Below are 17,651 nucleotides of genomic sequence, written 5' to 3'. Positions count from 1 at the left end.
ACTCATTCTTTATGACCCAGCTTAAATGGTACTTCCTCTGTGAAGCTTTTGCCAATCCTTAGCATGTGAAATATTTGGCCTCTAAATTTCCATTCATAGGTATCTGGTGTCATCTAATGTGTTTATTTTTTATGTAACTATTTTGGTGTGAGAAATCAGTTAATGAGTAATGAGGTATCAGCAAATACTAATTCACTCATGCATGATGCTAGATATCCTACCAGGACTCAGCTCCAGATTCTAAGTACTCCAGACTGTAAAGTTATATTCCTGTTTCCCTGAAATATCTCACATACCAACAGAGTGGAACCTACCCAATTTAGTTATACCCAGGGGGTTACCACTGACCTTGTAAATGAGGGAGCATTTCCAAGTGTAAATGGACAGAGGCACATTTACCTTTAAAGTGTTGACGCTAAGAGCACAGAGTGCTCAAGGCCCCTGCTTAATAACAAGTGTTTGCCCTGTTGGTTATAGTTGATTACATCCTCATGGATCCAATGGAGAGGAAAAGACTCTTCATCGAGAGCATCCCCCGAGCGTTTCCTCAAAGAGTGATCCGGGCCCCTGTGCCCTGGCACAGTGCCTACAGGAGTGCCAAGAAGTGGAACGAGGACCATCTGCACACAGTGAACCCCATGATGCTCAGCCTGAAACAGCTGTGGTTTACAGAGTGAGAAGTGCTTCCTGTCCCTTTTCTTCCCTTTCTTTATTGCTTCCACACATAAGAGATCATCTTGTGTGGGAGTAGCCTTGCCCTTGAAGTAAAATGACAAACATCCTAGACCCAAAGTGCGTATGAACAGCAAGTGACAACTCTCCATGCAGGGCTAAGTGGCCCTCCTTTGTGCCTTCACAGCACCCAGTGCCTGTCCGTAGGCACTGGAGCACACTGGTTAAGAGCACTCACGTGGAGCCAGCCTGCTCAGGTCCACTTCTAACTGTGCTGCTTCATAGGTAACATCCTTATCTCTAAATTTGGGATAATAAGACTTCCTACTTCATAGGGTTGGTAGGAGGGATAAATAATTTAATACATGCAAAGTACTTAGAATAGTGCCTGATATAAATATCCAGTAGGTGTTAATTAGACCTCCATTATGAAATGTATCACACTGAATTATAATTGTATGTTTACGACTTTGACTCTCTCTAGCCTATGAAATGTATGGGGGCTTGAGTCTTTTTGTTTTTTTCCTTTCCAAATTCTTTTTTTTAATTTATTTTATTGAAGTATAGTTGATCTACAATGTTGTGTTAATTTCTACTGTATGGCAAAGCAATTCGGTCATACATGTATATATTCTTTTTCATATTCTTTTCCATTATGGTTTATTACAGGTTATCTAACATAGTTCCCTGTGCTATATAGGAGGACCTTGTTGTTCATGCATTCTATATATAATAGTTTGCATCCACTTACCCCAAACTCCCACTCTGTCCCTCTCCCACTCTCCCTCCCCCTTGGCAACCACAAGTCTGTTCTGTCTATGAGTCTGTTTCTGTTTCATAGATAAGTTCATTTGTGTCATATTTTAGATTCTACATATAAGTGATATCATATGATATTTGCCTTTGTCTGACTTACTTCACTTAGTATGATAATCTCTAGTTCCATCCATGTTGCTGCAAAAGGCATTATTTCATTCTTTTTTATGGCTGAGTAATATTCCCTTGTGTGTGTGTGTGTATACCACGTCTTCTTTATCCATTCATCTGTCGATGGACATTTAGCTTGTTTCCATGTCTTGCCTATTGTAAATAGTGCTGCTGTGAACATAGGGGTGCATATATCTTTTCAAATTATAGTTTTGTCTGGATATATGCCCAGGAGTGGGATTGCTAGATCATAAGGCAACTCTATTTTTAGTTTTTTTTGAGGTTATTCCTTTATGTAACTCAGGGCCAGTACAGGGTTGGCAAACAGTAGTCTCAGTTATATTCATCAGTGACTAAATTTGCCACAGGTATTGGTAGAAGTCCAGAGGAGGCAGGAGTCCCTTTTTTTTCTCTTTTCATTTTTCTAAATTGTTATTCACATACTTTAAAATTCACTCTTTTGTAGTGTACAATACAGTAATTTTGAGTATACGCACAGATTTGTGCAACTTTCCTGAAAATATTGGGAATATTTTCATTGTCCCTAAAAGAAACCCTGTACCCATTAGCAGTCACCCTCTCTTCTCCCTTCCACTCAGCCCCTGGCAATATTAATCTACTTTCTGTCTCCATGGATTTGCCTATTTTGGATATTTCATATAAGTGGGATCATACAGTATGTGGCCTTTCATGTCTGGCTGCTTTCACTTAGCATCATGTTTTCAAGATTCATCCATATTGAAGCATGTATCAGTACTTCATTCCTTTCTATGGCTGAATAATATTCCATTTTATGGCTATACCACATTTTGTTTATCCATTCATCAGTTGCACTGGGAAGAAAGACTGATTTCTTTTATGAACCCCTCAAGAAGGGGTGTGAACCCTGGTGGGAGAATGAGGCCACCAGAGTTCACCAAAGGCAGGCTAATGAATGATGAGCTGCCACCATCTGGGTTTTTTATTAGAAAAATTAGAGGCCGATATGTTTACGTAATTTTGATTGGGTGAACTTCATCAGTAACTCAAATATTTTGTTTGGGGAGGATCTATAGCTGTGAATGTGTTTAGTCTTTGGAGAGCCTTGTTACTTGGATAACTTACTTGTTTTTCACATTCTTAGTTTTACCTATATTTTAAAAAGGAATTGCAGGTGGGGTCAACCTAGGACAGAGCCCACCAATGATAAGAAATAAGCACATTCCCTCTTTGAACTGAATTCAGTTTTCTAAGGCATTGGAGGTGCTAGTAAGGACATTGGGAGGAAAAAGTAATTTTTTAATGAGGCAGAAGTATATAATAATAACTTATAGAAGAGTAATAACTTATAGAGTGGGCTCTGAAACTAGACAGCCTAGGTTCTGGTTCTTGCTCTGTCCCTGATGAACTGTGTGGTTTAGGGAAGTTAATCTTTCTGGACCCCTGTTTCTTTATATGCAAAATGAGAATTATAACAATACTTCCCTCATGGGGTTGTTGGGTGAAGTGCTTAGAACAGTGCCTGGCATACCGTAGTTGTTCAATAAATGAAGATACTGCTTTAACTACAAGCATGTTTATGGCCTCAAAAAATAAATTAACCTAGAAATTAACAAGAAAGTCAGTCACAGGGCTGGTAAAATTGCCAGAAGTTCAGTACCAAGAGGATGTACACGTGAATTTAATTTGATCATATAGTGAAGATGACAAATTATTGAACATATAGCTTCTACTATAAGAAGGATTCTTATCACTTGCTTTTCATGGTTCCCTGAAGAAGATTATATAGGCAACAGAGGCACAAAAGTGAACCAAAATCATTTAGGTTTTGGTCAGCTGAACCAAAACATCATCAAGGAGAAAGATTTGTTAAGAAAATGCTACAGAAAAATGTTCTTATATGACCTGCAGTATTTAGCTTTAAACATTTTAAGAGGTCACCTAGTGATCAGTGAAGGCTGAGGGGTTTAAGGGCCAGAATGAGGGTCGTGATCTGAAGAAAGAGTAGATTTTTCTGGCCAATGTGGGAAGTTTGTTAGGATTGAACTAAAGATGGGGAACATAATTATCAGGTTGTGACCAGGACCATGCTAGAGTTGGATATCAAAGTGTGTGGAGAGTGAGGTCCTCGAATTCTGTTCTCCCCTAGCAGTGCTTTGTGACTGGCCAGACAAGATGAAGACTAAGTTCACCACCTCCACCAAAAAGGAATAGAAATGTAGACTGTGGGATTTTAGAAGGATGAGGGAAAGTGCCTAATGGGTCATTATAGTGGATGATGAAAATGAGAAGCGAGAACTGAGGCAAGCTAAGAAAGTGAGCAAAGATCTAGTTTGGGAAGTTGTAGGCACTGATGATTTAAAAGACTGATTAATAAATGAATGAATAGGTGTCAGGAAGAGAAATGGTGGCCCTGTAAGCTAAAAAAAGGCCTTGGGGAGTGTGGTAAAGGGCAGAACCTTCATTAATCTGAGAGAAATAGGAGAAGGTTAGATTATCATCAGAGAGGGCAGGAAGAAAAAATTCATGTGTTCATTTAACAAATATTTATTGAGTACCTGCACTGTGTAAGGTACTGTGCCAGGGATGCTGTGGGTGTCTCGGTGAGCCTGTCAGCTGTCGGGGGCAGGTCTATAGGGTTTTTTGGGTTCAGACCAAAGTGGACCTCCAAGTTGTTTTGAGTAGCTCACCCAGGGGCCACATTGAGGATTGAGTAGAACCCACTTGATCATGAAGGTGGTGCTTTGCTTGCCCTGTCCTCTGTGTCTTCACTGTTGGGAAGAGCTTTGATTTGTCCATTTGATATCCCAGTTCCCAGCCAGCCAAATTCCAGGTCAGTGTCAAAATCCCACTCCCCAGATGGGTTACCCGGAGCAGGACACATAGGAAGGCTCAGTAATACCTGCTGAGTTTAGCTACTCCTTGCAAGAGTTCTTGTGAACTATCCACTCCCTCCTCAGACTCCCAGATTTTTCAGATATAATTCGTTTTAATCTGTTTATATCTCCTCTCATTGAAAAATGAAAATATATTTCCTTTGAACCCGTCATACAAAGTTTGTTATTAAGCATCTACTTAGCTTAGGAAGTTTTTCCCTCTCTTTCCGCAGATTTAAAGACCTCAGGTTTGTTCGAACAGCAGAATTACTGGCGGGAAAATTACCTCTGCAGCCTCACGAATATCAGGATGTCATCCAGAAACACTGCATGGAAGCACGCCAAATTCTTCTCAACAAGTCAGTATCTGGCCTCAGAATGGGGCTGTATCACAGTATCATAAAGATCAAAAACTCTGTGAAGTGAAAACGTATCCAACCTGGGGGCTGCACAGATTTTGCTGACTTCTGACTGACATCTTCCTCTGTTCTCTTCCTCCCATGTTCCCATCCCCGACAGCCTCTGTGCCTCCTCATGTACACTGATCTTTGACCCTCACTCCTAGTCTTCCTCTGCCTTTTTGAAACTCTCTCATTACCATTCCTTGATGAGAGTACCACTTCCATTCCCTCCCTCTGAAATCCTGTAGGCCTTGCTGGGTTACAGGACAATGCATTTAAATGACTTGTGTTCAGGTGGCCCAGATAAACACCTGCAGGGTTCCAAGGATGGGAGTTTTTAGTCACTTAATTCTTTTTTCCTTTGCAAATGCATGCAGGACTGTGTCCAGAGCCAGAGAAATTCCCTTATGTGAGATGATGGTGATAATACCTACCAACGGGTTTTTATTATCAGAGAAAATGTTTATACAATAGCTGGCACATAGTAGCTACTAAATATAATTATTACCTCTACAACTATGACTATTACCAGTACTTCTCTGATTGTTAGAGTAGTACTTTTCTAGCAGTCAGAAAAGAGACATGATAGGATGCAAATGCCAGTGGTTCCCATTGGGAATTAGAAATTGGGGGAAGTAGGATGAAAGGGACAGTGAGGCATCCATTTCTTCTTTTGGTTTTCTAATTTCTGCTCTCAACTTCTGAGCAGCCACTGCCACACTGGAGTTTCTCCTCCCAAGTTTTCTTCCTTTTCTCCTCTTTCTCTTTCCCCCTATAAAGTCTCAATCAGAAAACAGACATCTGCCAGGGAGAGAAGTTGGAGAGAACATTCCAGTTCCTTATACCCCTTTACCCCAATCTCTGAATATAATGAAGAAACTATAGACACTTTCATCTTTCAGCAGGACTGTTCATTTGGGTATTGCTAATGGGAGAATAGTCTCTCAATCCAAATCTTATTACTGTCTTCCCCAGAAAGGGATGTTGGCAGGTGAAGTGGCCAGGGATATGAAAGTACCAATTTGCAAAGCTGCTTAATGGGAAAGGAGCCATCTGCCTTGTTGTGGAGAGTGGGGAGTGGCTGAGAGGACTTCTTGGAGCTTGGAAGAGATTCTTAGTTAGACGCCCTGCTTTCTTTACAGATGGATCCCCACCTGTGCCCAGCTTTTTGTCTCCCAGAAGGAACAGTGGGTCCTTTTTGCTCCCAAGAGTGACTATGACTCCTCTCGTCGCATTGAGGAATATTTTGCTTCTGTTGCATCCTTCATGTCACTCCAGCTCAGGGAGCTGGTCATTAAGTCCCTGAAGGACCTCGTTTCCTTTTTCTTGATACACAAGGTATGTAGGGGACCAGCAGTAGACCCTTTGGAGTGGAATCAACTGAGATAGACTCAGGATTCAGTCATGTAAGGTCCTCAGCTGTAAGCCAAGCCAAAAAGTAAAGTTCTTGATTTGAACACGTATCAGGTGATTATTAGTTTATAAAAATGATTTATTTAAACACACAGAGACCTTTCCTGAGATAATTACCTCCTACTATATTGGTAAAAATCTATAGAACTAGAGAAATTAAGACAATTTAAAGAAAGATTGAATAAAATGGAATGCATACCTCCTACAGTAGAGGGAGTGGTCACTTTTTCATCCTCTCTATTAAAAGAAGGGGTTGAAAATGTTTTGTTATCAATTTTTGGCTTGACATTTAGGGAGTGTTGTGTGTGTGCATTGCAGATATTGGCTTTTGTTCTTCAGTCTTTGAAAGGGTACCTCTAAAAACAAAAGGCTTTATTGACCTAATAACTTCTTTCATGAAACTACTTCAGTGAAGTCTAGATAAAAACTAAAACACTAAGTCCTGGTTTTCAAAGCATCCCTTAAATTTAGATAACCTGGGAGGTCAAGGAATATTCTTTTGGATTTTATATTATGTGCCATTTTATCTTTTTTTTTTTTTTTTTTTTTTTTTTATTTATTTATTTATTTTTAATTTTTATGGCTATGTTGGGTCTTTGTTTCTGTGCGAGGGCTTTCTCTAGTTGTGGCAAGTGGGGGCCACTCTTCATCGCTGTGCGCGGGCCTCTCACTATCGCGGCCTCTCTTGTTGCGGAGCACAGGCTCCAGACACGCAGGCTCAGTAATTGTGGCTCACGAGCCCAGCCGCTCCGCGGCATGTGGGATCCTCCCAGACCAGGGCTCGAACCCGTGTTCCCTGCACTAGCAGGCAGATTCTCAACCACTGCGCCACCAGGGAAGCCCATGTGCCATTTTATCTTAAAAAGAGCTATAAAATTTAAAATTGCCTGTTAGAAAAGGTTAAGTTCTAAGCATTTTTACAAATAGAGTAAAAATGAACAATTGCCCTTTTGCTCAAAAGAATGTAGAACCAATGCTGTTGAATTTAGACTGTACTGTTAGCACTCTACAGTGGGCTAATCTGTATATGTCATTGTAATCATCCACTGGCTAAGCAGAAGAAACTCAGATGTGGGAACAAGTCTCACTCTAAAATTCCACACAGTGGGAAAACTGATATCTTCATATATCTTAAAGAAAGAAATTTATGGGTATTTGGTACCTAGTAGGCATTCAACTAATGGTTATCAATAATCCTTAAACCAATCTAGAAATCTCTAGAATCAGTTACTTGGACAAGTACTTTACAGCTGCCCCATGCCAATTTCATTAGGCACTGTAGTTTATGAAAGGTATTTTGTGTTACTAACCTGTGTTGGGAATCAGAAATATCTCCACACCAATATTTCTACTGCAGGAAGGTTGACATTTTGAGTGTCTAAAATATACTATATGCTAATTAGCAACTTCGTGTGAGGTATACAGATAAACTATTTATACTTTTGGATTCAGTCAACAAATTTTTATTGAGCACCTACGATGTACTAAATGATATTTTGGAGGACATAGATGGATCAGAGACAGATCCTGCCCTTAAGTTTAGTGTAGAGAAGATGTGCATGTAAATCTCTCGAGAGAAAGATAAAATACCATAAGGAAGTGGAAATATGGAAGTTCAGAAGTGGAAGATTATTTCTTGCTGGGGAGCAGGGAGGCTTCCCAGGGGAGGGGATTTTGAGCTGAATTTTAAAGGATGGGGAGGATTCGGAAATACCGACAAAGGAATTTCCAAGCAAAGTAAACGTACTGAATCAAAGCTTCGAAGAAGGGGGAGAGGGTGAACTCAGGTGGGCTAAGCCATACTTTGCCCTTATTTAAAATATGAACAGTGCATGGTACCTTTCATTTCCTTTTCTGGTGCCCAGGTAGTCCTATAAATGGGTAAGATTCACTCCCTTGATTCTAGAAGGTTCCATTTTGTAATAATTTCCATATCTTATTTCTCCTGAAGGATGGGAATGATTTCGAGGAGCCCTACCAAGAGATGGAGTTCTTTAAACCTCAGCTGATTATGATCAAGCTTGAAGTCAATGAGCCCATTATTGCCTTTAATCCATCCTTTGATGACTGCTGGGAATTAATACACAACTCTTTCTTGGAAATTATTAAGAACTCTAGGGGGATTCCCAAGGTACAGTATTCACTTAATTATTCATTTGTATTTTTATTCACATATTGAATAAAATATGTTTAAAATGGCTGCTTGTGCAAGGTAGGGTTTTATTGATACTTTGGGAGATATATCCTGAGTACACCCACTTGACTCCCAGAAAGAGGATTTGGGCCTTAAAGAAATGTCCACACATCCCGTTAACAAGGACACTAAGAGTTACTTTGTGAGAAAGTAGAGTTCCCCACATGATGCCAACCTCAAAAGGGCAGATGTGTCCCAAGCCATATCCATCTTGGGTTAATAATTCATGATGGATCAATTGCCATGTACTTTGCCAAGAATTTTCATAAGACTATATCTAATTTAGTTCTTGAATTTCCATTTGTTTATTTGTCTGTTTAACTCACTGTAGGCTTCTAGGGGAGAGATTAAAGCTTCCCTTCCTGGCCCAAGCCCTTTTCCAAGTTTCCTTTCCAGGGTGACATTACTTATCAGATTACAGACAGTTATTAGCAGACTTCTAGAACTGGGCAGGATCACCCACATGAGTGTGACTCTTTGGCATTCCATCTTCTGTCCCCCTCTGGGTGGTTGGTGTGGCAAGAGGGCCAGTGTCCAGCCCCGCATAGGGAAGGGACTTGCAGGGTGTTTCTCCCCTCCCCATCCCTCGCTCTCCCTCCCTCCCCATGCATTATGTATGATGCTTGGATGCTCTTAAGCACTCTTCTCTTTGCAGTCCTGTGCTTAGAGGGTTCTAAGAGCTCATGATTAGAGTTGGACTTTGTAGGGAAGCATGTGAAGCCACATGTTCCAGTTGATTTCACCAGAGAACTCTAAATTGGGGGTTTTGAAGCCAACCAAGTCAGACTAACAGGAAAACTGGATGTTCAGAGGGGGAAGAAACGTGGGCAGCTCTCCTACAATCAGTATCCCTAGGAAGGAAATGAAAGAGAAGACCCTGTAATTTGGAAGGATAAGTGTGGGGCTTGGAGACAGTTAAAGTACATACCACTCAAGTTCCCCTTCACTGCTGTTGATTAGCAATGTTTGCGAGCAGCTGGGCTGGGAGAGCCCAGGGCTTATGTGGCTGCTGCTGCTAACAGCCTGGCAGGGGCTGGTAGTAGATTTAGTGGGTTGTAATGCCAAGAAGACATAGTCATAGGTCATAGTTTGTACCCGGTTTGAAAGCTAGACCCAAGTAAATGCTGATGACTGTACTAGACTATGAGAAAAAGCAGCCCAGGATGTGAATTCTCCATCTAGAGATGCCCATAGCACAGTCTGCCTCTCTGAACCCGTCACACTGTATTATCTCTGATCTGGGTAGTGACATTTTAAAAGAATAGTCCCTCAGGTTGAATATCTAAGAAGAATACCTAAGAACAGCAACAGATAGACAGTACCCCATCCCCTATCAGTCCTGCCTTATTTATGGTTAAAGATGAATTTTAAAAGTTGGAAAAAACGTCAGCATGAGATGTTTGAAAGTAGTACTCAAGGTGCAAAAGGAAAGCATATTTGTGAGAAAGTTACTAAAGGAAACCAAAGTAAAAAGTAGAAAATATTTGCCTTAGCAAAAAACTGAGAAAAACATGGATCTGTAATACTGACTGAAATGAAAAGAGGTGAATGAGAGACATAAATAAAAGGAAGCTGGATGAGATAAGGGAAGGATTTTATAAAATTGAAAATGCAATAAGCAGAATTTAAAACAGCATTAGCAGTCGATGCATTACTTTCATAATCATTATATAGATATATAAAACACATTATATATATATAAATATATATAAATATATATATATATTAAATTATATATATAATTGTATATTCCCCCTATGGAATGGGGTTGCTTGGGTCAGTCTCCCTCCTGATGGGAGAATAGTCTAACTCAAAGTGCCAGGGAAATGCCAAAGTTGGAGAAGTATACAGGAGAAAGCACTGAAGGTAATGACAAAACCAAGAAGTCTGGGATCAGAGAGCCATGGAGATAAGCAGATAGTAACAATAATTACCTGGAAAGAGCACTATTGTTCTTGGCTCGGTTTTACAGACTGCTCTGTGGGGCATAGGAGAAGCAGCCACATTTTTTTAAAGGTGTATTTTTAAAAAATTTTAATTGAAGGATAGTTGATTTACAATGTTTTAGGTGTACAGCAAAATGATTCAGTTATACATATATGTGTATGTATTCTTTTTCAGATTCTTCTCCGTTATAGGGTATTACAAGATATTGAATATAGTTCCCTGTGCTATACAGTGGGTCCTTGTTGTTTATCTGTTTTGTATATAGTAGTGTGTATCTGTTAATCCCAAATTCCAAATTTATCCCTCCCTCTCCATTCCCCTTTGGTAACCATAAGTTTGTTTTCTACATCTGTGAGCCTGTTTATATTTCGTAAATAAGTTCATTTGTGTCATATTGTAGATTCCACATATAAGTGATATCATATGGTATTTGTCTTTCTCTTTCTGATTTACTTTACTTAGTATAATAATCTCTGGATCCATTCATGTTCCTGCAGCTGGCATTATTTCATTCTTTTTTATGGCTGAGCAATATTCCATTGTGTGTGTGTGTGTGTGTGTGTGTGTGTGTGTGTGTGTATAGGCCACATTCATCTGTCAGTGGACATTTACGTTGCTTCCATGTCTTGGCTATTATAAATCGTGCTGCTATGAACATTGGGGTGCATGTATCTTTTTGAATTAGACTTTTCTCTGGATATATGCCCAGGAGTGAGATCACTGGATCATATGGTAGCTATATTTTTAGTTTTTAAGGAACCTCCATACTGTTCTCCATAGTGAGAACCAGCCACATTTAAAATCTTCTTTCGATTGAATACTTTTCCCAAGAGATAATCCCTTATCCTGCCCACCTATGATCTGTTGCAAGGCCTGAATGCTCCAGTTGTGCTGCCCTAAGCCATTTCACTCATATCCTGGTTTCAAACACTGCCTACAGTATGGCTACAGCAAAGAAGTTGCTTCTCCACTGGTTTAAAAACCTTTGGATTGTCCAAAGAGGGAAGACAAAGATCAGTTGTACTTGCCTTTCCCCCTTTCTAAATCGATGCATTTTCATCAGCTGCATGTAACTCATAACTCAGTAAAGCCCTCTGAAGAGTCCTTTCTTATACAGATCACTAAAATCTTTCTTAGTAGAGAGAGCAGTGGAAGGCAATGGGTCCCCAACAAGGACTTGCAGCTTGCATGAGTCATGCAACTGAGAACATTCTCAGAGATACACATGTGCCATTAAGAAGTTGGAGAGTTGAATTCTCAGGAAAAATACTTTTTGTGCCTCAGATCATAAAGACATAGCTTTTTTTCCTGAACTGAGAGAAGAATCTAGTACATCTCTCCCTTTCTTCAGATGAGAAAACTAAAGTCCAGAGAAGGTAGCTTACCTAAGGTCACATAGTCAGCTAGCAGCAGAGTTTGAATTGGAACCCATGCCTCTAGTAGCTTTTCATTAGAGAGGAAAGTGTTTGGTGGGGGAGAGGGGTACCACTGTAGTATTTATTCACTCGCACAATGTTTATGTGCACTTACTATGTGCCAAGCTCTTGTTAGGCCCTTCACAATAGTGGAGAAAGTCAGATACAATCCAGACCCTCATGGCATTTATATCCCAGGACAAACCTAGAACAGCTCATTACACATTCATTTAATTACAATTACGATGAGTGCCAAGTGGGATAAATTTAGAATGTGAACTTTAAGCAGGAAAACCTAACATCCACTGGGGGCCCGGGGGGGGACTCTCTAAGGACATGAGACTTGAAAGGAGCAAGAATTTGAAAGATGAGTAATCTAACAAGAGGAAGAGGAGAGAGAATAGAGGTAAAGGGAACAGTGGGGTGATTTCCAGCACCATCCGAGAAGAAATAGAGTTGAAATGCAGCCGATGTCCCTGGAAATGAGTGCATTGCAGGAGACTTTACATTTTGGTGTCATCTTCCTTCTTGTGTCTTGTGGATGTCTTGTGACATTTAAACGTGGTTTCAGGACTTCCCTGGCAGTCCAGTGGTTAAGACTTTGCCTTCCAATGCAGGGGGTGTGAGTTCGATCCCTGGTCAGGGAGCTAAGATTCCCACATGCCTCGTGGCCAAAAAACCAAAAAACATAAAACAGAAGCAATATTGTAACAAATTCAATAAAGACTTTACAAATGGTCCACATCAAAAAATAAATCTTTAAAAAAAAATAAAAGTGGTTTCTCCTCTTTAGGTGGAATCTATTCTGTTCCCAGAGTTGAAAGGATATAATCTGATTCTTGGAACTGTTAATGCTGATGAAAAACTGGTTTCTGACTTTGTGGATCAAACTTTCGAGGTATTTCAGAAAAATCAAGTTGGCCCCTACAAGTAAGTTGGTTTAGTTGTAACTTAGCCATTGGCATTGGTTTAGAGTTCCTAACTGTCATCAAATAAACGATCCCTGTTCCCACATACCTGAAAGAATAAGAGTAGCCAATGTTTACTTACATCGGTATTACTATTTATCCCTATTTGCAGATAAGGAAACCATAACTTTCCAGCAAATAGATAGGAGAGCCAGAATTCAAATAACAGGTTCACCTCTATTGTATGAAAGCCGTGGCGCCAGACAGGTTCTGGCATTTAGAAATTCATGCATTTTAACCAGTGGGCAGGCACCAGTTCCTCCCACCAGGAAGCCTGCACAAGCCCCTGGACCAACCTGACTTACCATGGGGCAGACACCAGAAGCAAGAGGAACTACAGTCCTGCAGCCTGCAGAACAGAGACCACAAACACAGAAAGTTAGACAAAATGAGATGGCAGAGGACTATGTTCCAGACAAAGGAAGAAGATAAAACCCCAGAAGAACAACTAAGTGAAGTAGAAATAAGCAATCTACCTGAAAAAGAATTCAGAGTAATGATAGTGAAGATGACCCAAGGTCTCAGAAACAGAATGGAGGTACAGACTGAGAAGATACAAGAAATCTTTAACAAAGAGCTAGAAGATTTAAAGAACAAACAAACAGAGATGAACAATAGAATAACTGAAATGAAAAATACAGTAGAAGGAATCAATGGCAGAATAAATGGGCAGAAGAATGAATAAGTGAGCTGGAAGACAGATCAATTGGTGGAAATCACTGCTGTGGAACAGAATAAAGAAGAAAGAATGAAAAGAAATGAGGACAGTCTCAGAGACCTCTGGAACAACATTAAATGCACCAATATTTGCATTGTAGGAGTCCCAGAAGGAGAAGAGAGAGAAAAAGGGCCTGGGAAAATATTTGAAGAGATAATAGCTGAAAACTTCCCTAACATGGGAAAGGAAACACTCACTCAAGTCCAGGAAGTGCAGAGAGTCCCATACAGGACAAACCCAAGGAGAAACACACCGAGACACGTATTAATCAAATCGACAAAAATTAAAAACAAAGAGAAAATACTAAAAGCAACAAGGGAAAAGCAACAAATAACATACAAGGGAACCCCATACAGTTATCAGCTGATTTTTCAGCAGAAACTCTGCAGGCCAGAAGTGAGTGGCATTATATATTTAAAGTGTTGAAAAGGAAAAACCTACAACCAAGAATACTCTACCCGGCAAGGCTCTTGTTGAGACTCGACAGAGAAGTCAAAAGCTTTACAGACAAGCAAAAGCTAAGAGAATTCAGCACCACCAAATCAGCTTTACAACAAATACTAAAGGAACTTCTCTAGGTGGAAAAGAAAAGCCCACAACCAGAAACAAGAAAATTACGAAAGGGAAAGCTCACTGGTAAAGGCAAACATACAATAAAGGTAGGAAATCATCCACACAAAAATATGATGTCACAAATATGTCAAAACCAGCAAGCGTGAGAAGAGGAGACTACAAGTGCAAGATATTGGAAATACATTTGAAATTAAGAGACCAGCAACTTAAAACAATCTTGTATGTGTATATGTATATATGTGTGTGTGTGTGTATATATATATATATATATATATATATATATATATATATATATATATATATATGTATATAGACTGCTATGTCAAAACCTCATGGTAACTGCAAACCAAAAATGTACAATAGATGCAAAAAAGAAAAAGCAATCCAAACACAACCCTAAAGATAGTCATCAAATCACAAAAGAAGAGAACAAAAGAGGAAGGGAAGCAAGAAGACTGGACCAGAAAATTCTGCATTATGAGGGGCTGTCCTGGGTATGGTAGGATGTTTAGCAGCATCCCCGACTTCTACCTGTTAGTAGGACCCTCCCCAGTTTTGACAACCAAAAATGTCTTCAGACATGGCCAAATGTCCCCTGGGGGCAAAATCACCCCCAGTTGAGAACTGCTGCTAATCTATTCTGAAAACCACCGCCTCAGATTTGGAAGCTCTGCCCTCGTGAATTTAATCTGGTGTCATCTACTTGAAACCTCTGTTTTCCCTGTTGTTGATTCTTACAGGTATAGTTTGTTTTTGTAGACTGACAGTTCCATGGGCTTCTCCTTGTATCTCAGTTTCAGAGTCTCTGAAGTGTTCGCCAACTCTTGGAAGTATACCCCTGGGCCCCACAAAGTTAATTCTGTTTACTCCATATCATCTTTATTTTAATTCAAACTTATTTTAAGTCAGAGCATCCCCCAAACATCCTCCAATTTGGGGGAAATCTGTCCAGCCATTTCTGCATCATCTGACAGCAGACAGAGGGAAACTTAATTCTATTCAATAGACTTTAGGTTCATTAGTTACAAATTTTCATCTTAAAATTTAGATGTAGAATTTTAGAACTGGAAGGAGGGATAGGAAGTAATGTTTATTGCACATTTACTGTACGTTAGGCATAGTATTAATTGCTTTAAATATATATTATTACATCTTTACAACAATCCAGTGAGCTATTATCATTTCCACTTAAAATTAAGGACACTGATCTTTGAAAAAGAGAAATATCTTGTCTAAGTTCATGCAGGTAGGAAGTGGCAAAATTGGAATTTGAAGCTAAAGTTCTGAATTCCCAGTTCACTCTATTTTGCCATGTTATATTTCTCTTTCGTGATTTGGGCTAGTTTTTATGATATTATCTCTTCATTTGCCACTCTGACTAATCTGATTTGGTGACCTGTATTTGTATGTTTGATTTTTATGCTCTTCAATATGGAAGATACTTAAATGTATACAAGAAGTATGATGACTTATTGGATAACACGGCAGAGCAAAACATCACTGCGTTCCTGAAAGAAAATCATGAAATTGAGGATTTTGTGATGGTAGGAGATGCCACTTGACATTTCGTATCTTAGTTACATGTGCTACAGACAATCCATTGAGTAGTCAGTGTGTTTCATTAGTGTATATACTATGCTCAACATTGTACTATATTGGCTGGGGATGAGGCTGGGGGCAAATGCATAGAGGCTAGAGGCAAATTAAGCTACTGAATCTACTCTCTTCTACAGAGGATCAATAGCATAAAAAAGCGGAGAAATGAAATTGCATCCATGCACAATACCGTGCCTTTGGCCATGTTCTGCCTTGACACCATGAGCCTAAATTATGATATCTGTGAGCGAGCCCAAAATCTTAAAGACCATCTGATTCAATTCCAAGTGGATGTAAACCGGGACACCAACACCAGGTATTATTGTTGCATGCAGAGAAATAGCAATGATAATTGGCACGAATGGGAGAATGGAAAAGTGGACAGAGCTTGCACCTTCCAGCAATGACCAGATTGAACTTCCAGTTCAGGTTGTTTCTGCCCGAAGTGACAGTTGCAGGGAATCAGGTTCAGGCTAGAAGGTGAACAGTAAGGAGAAAACTACCTGGGACTTGGAGTAGGAAGGTGGAAGGCATCCTGAGGCAGTTCATCTCTGATCCTTCAGCCTTTGCTTTCTTGCAGGCAACTTCAGAGAGAAATTACTTGACTGTCTGAGGTCACAGGCTCTCTCACTGGCCATCTAGCACACATTTGAAGACACAGGGTGATTACAGGCAGCCCTTAAAAATCTCTTCTATACAGACGTCTACTGTCTGGGTCTGGGGATTCTGTCATTCAATGTTAAACTCTATATTGTGCCTTCATTTTACTGATGAGTATTTATTAAAGACGTTTTTGGTTGTAAGGGATAGGAGGCCAGACTGGCTAATGTAAAAAAAGGAATTTGGGGCTCACATGTTGGAAAGTTTAGGAGTTGCTAGCTTCAGGCCCTCAACACTACAATTAGAATGCAATCTTCCTCCCTCTACTTGGCTGTCCTCCATGTCAGCTCCGATCTCTTGACAGATTCTCTCCAGTTTGTGGGCCCCAGCAGTTCCAGACTTACATCCTCCCAGGTTTCCATCCACAGGGGAAAAAATGGTTTCCCTTTTTTCCAACACTGTGACACTGGCTGGTGTGGCACTGGCCTGATTTGGGTTGTTTGGGCAACAGCAAGGCAAACACCATAGCCAAGAGTATGGTTTAGATTCGGGTAGTGTTCTCATCTCTAAACCATGAGAACCAAGAAAGAGAAGGATGGGGTACCCCAAGAAGGCTTAGGCTGTGGGTAACAGAAAAGAGAATGAGGCTAAGAGGCTGGGACAGCAACTATCTGCTACTCTGTTTCTATTTGAATGTTACAAAATGGTTAGCCCGTGTTATTTTAGCTCTCTTCCTCAGAGAGCTTTAAACTATAGACTAAAATGATTTAGTACTAATAACCACTATTAAATTGTTATATATTATATTATTCATATACATGTAGATAAATATAAGTTTAGCATTTTATAGCTCTTTTAAGGTTTACAAACTGCATATCAGAAACTCATCAGGAAATTAATTATGATAATAGCTACCATTTTTCCAGCACATGTTGTAGTCCAAGCACTGTGTAAGTGTTCTGAACATTCAAGATCTAATCAGGTCTTTACACCAACCCCAAGAAGTTGTTCATTATTCTCTGCATTATGTTGATGAAGAAACTGAGACTCCAAAAGGTCAGCAAGTGGCATATCCAGGGCTTAACCTAGTTCATTTTGACTCCAAATTAATGCTCTCCACCACTGCACTCAGCTTTCTCACTGGGTAACGAAATGGTGGGATTCCTGGTTTGGGAGCCAGAAGACTTGGTTTTGAATCCAAGACCTTCTGTTTGCTAGCTTGTGTCCCCTGGCTTCACCTCTTGGATCTTCAGTTCCTTTGCCTATAGAATAAACATTTGGGACTAGGGCAGTAAAATGTTTTCAGCCTTCAGACTACTAGGACACTTTCCTTTGGAAAGTTTGAGCATCAAGCAATTTTTTTCCTTAAACA

The 17,651-nt window shown here is 39.9% G+C and overlaps 1 protein-coding gene across 1 annotated transcript in view; it reads left to right on the top strand.

Annotated features, from left to right (window-relative positions):
* Positions 1 to 17,651, top strand: part of DNAH3 (dynein axonemal heavy chain 3) — a 211,811-nt gene that overhangs the window by 16,315 nt on the left and 177,845 nt on the right. The window contains 7 exon segments of the mRNA XM_036824136.1: positions 478 to 673; positions 4,688 to 4,813; positions 5,998 to 6,193; positions 8,220 to 8,399; positions 12,618 to 12,754; positions 15,522 to 15,627; positions 15,817 to 15,995. Of these exon segments, the coding sequence (XP_036680031.1) occupies positions 478 to 673; positions 4,688 to 4,813; positions 5,998 to 6,193; positions 8,220 to 8,399; positions 12,618 to 12,754; positions 15,522 to 15,627; positions 15,817 to 15,995 (1,120 nt within the window).

The sequence above is a fragment of the Balaenoptera musculus genome, chromosome 15 (genome assembly GCF_009873245.2).
Source record: "Balaenoptera musculus isolate JJ_BM4_2016_0621 chromosome 15, mBalMus1.pri.v3, whole genome shotgun sequence".
In the NCBI taxonomy this organism is placed as follows: Eukaryota; Metazoa; Chordata; class Mammalia; order Artiodactyla; family Balaenopteridae; genus Balaenoptera; species Balaenoptera musculus.
Note: the sequence above shows the minus strand (reverse complement) of the source record. Positions and strands in the feature narration are given on the sequence as shown.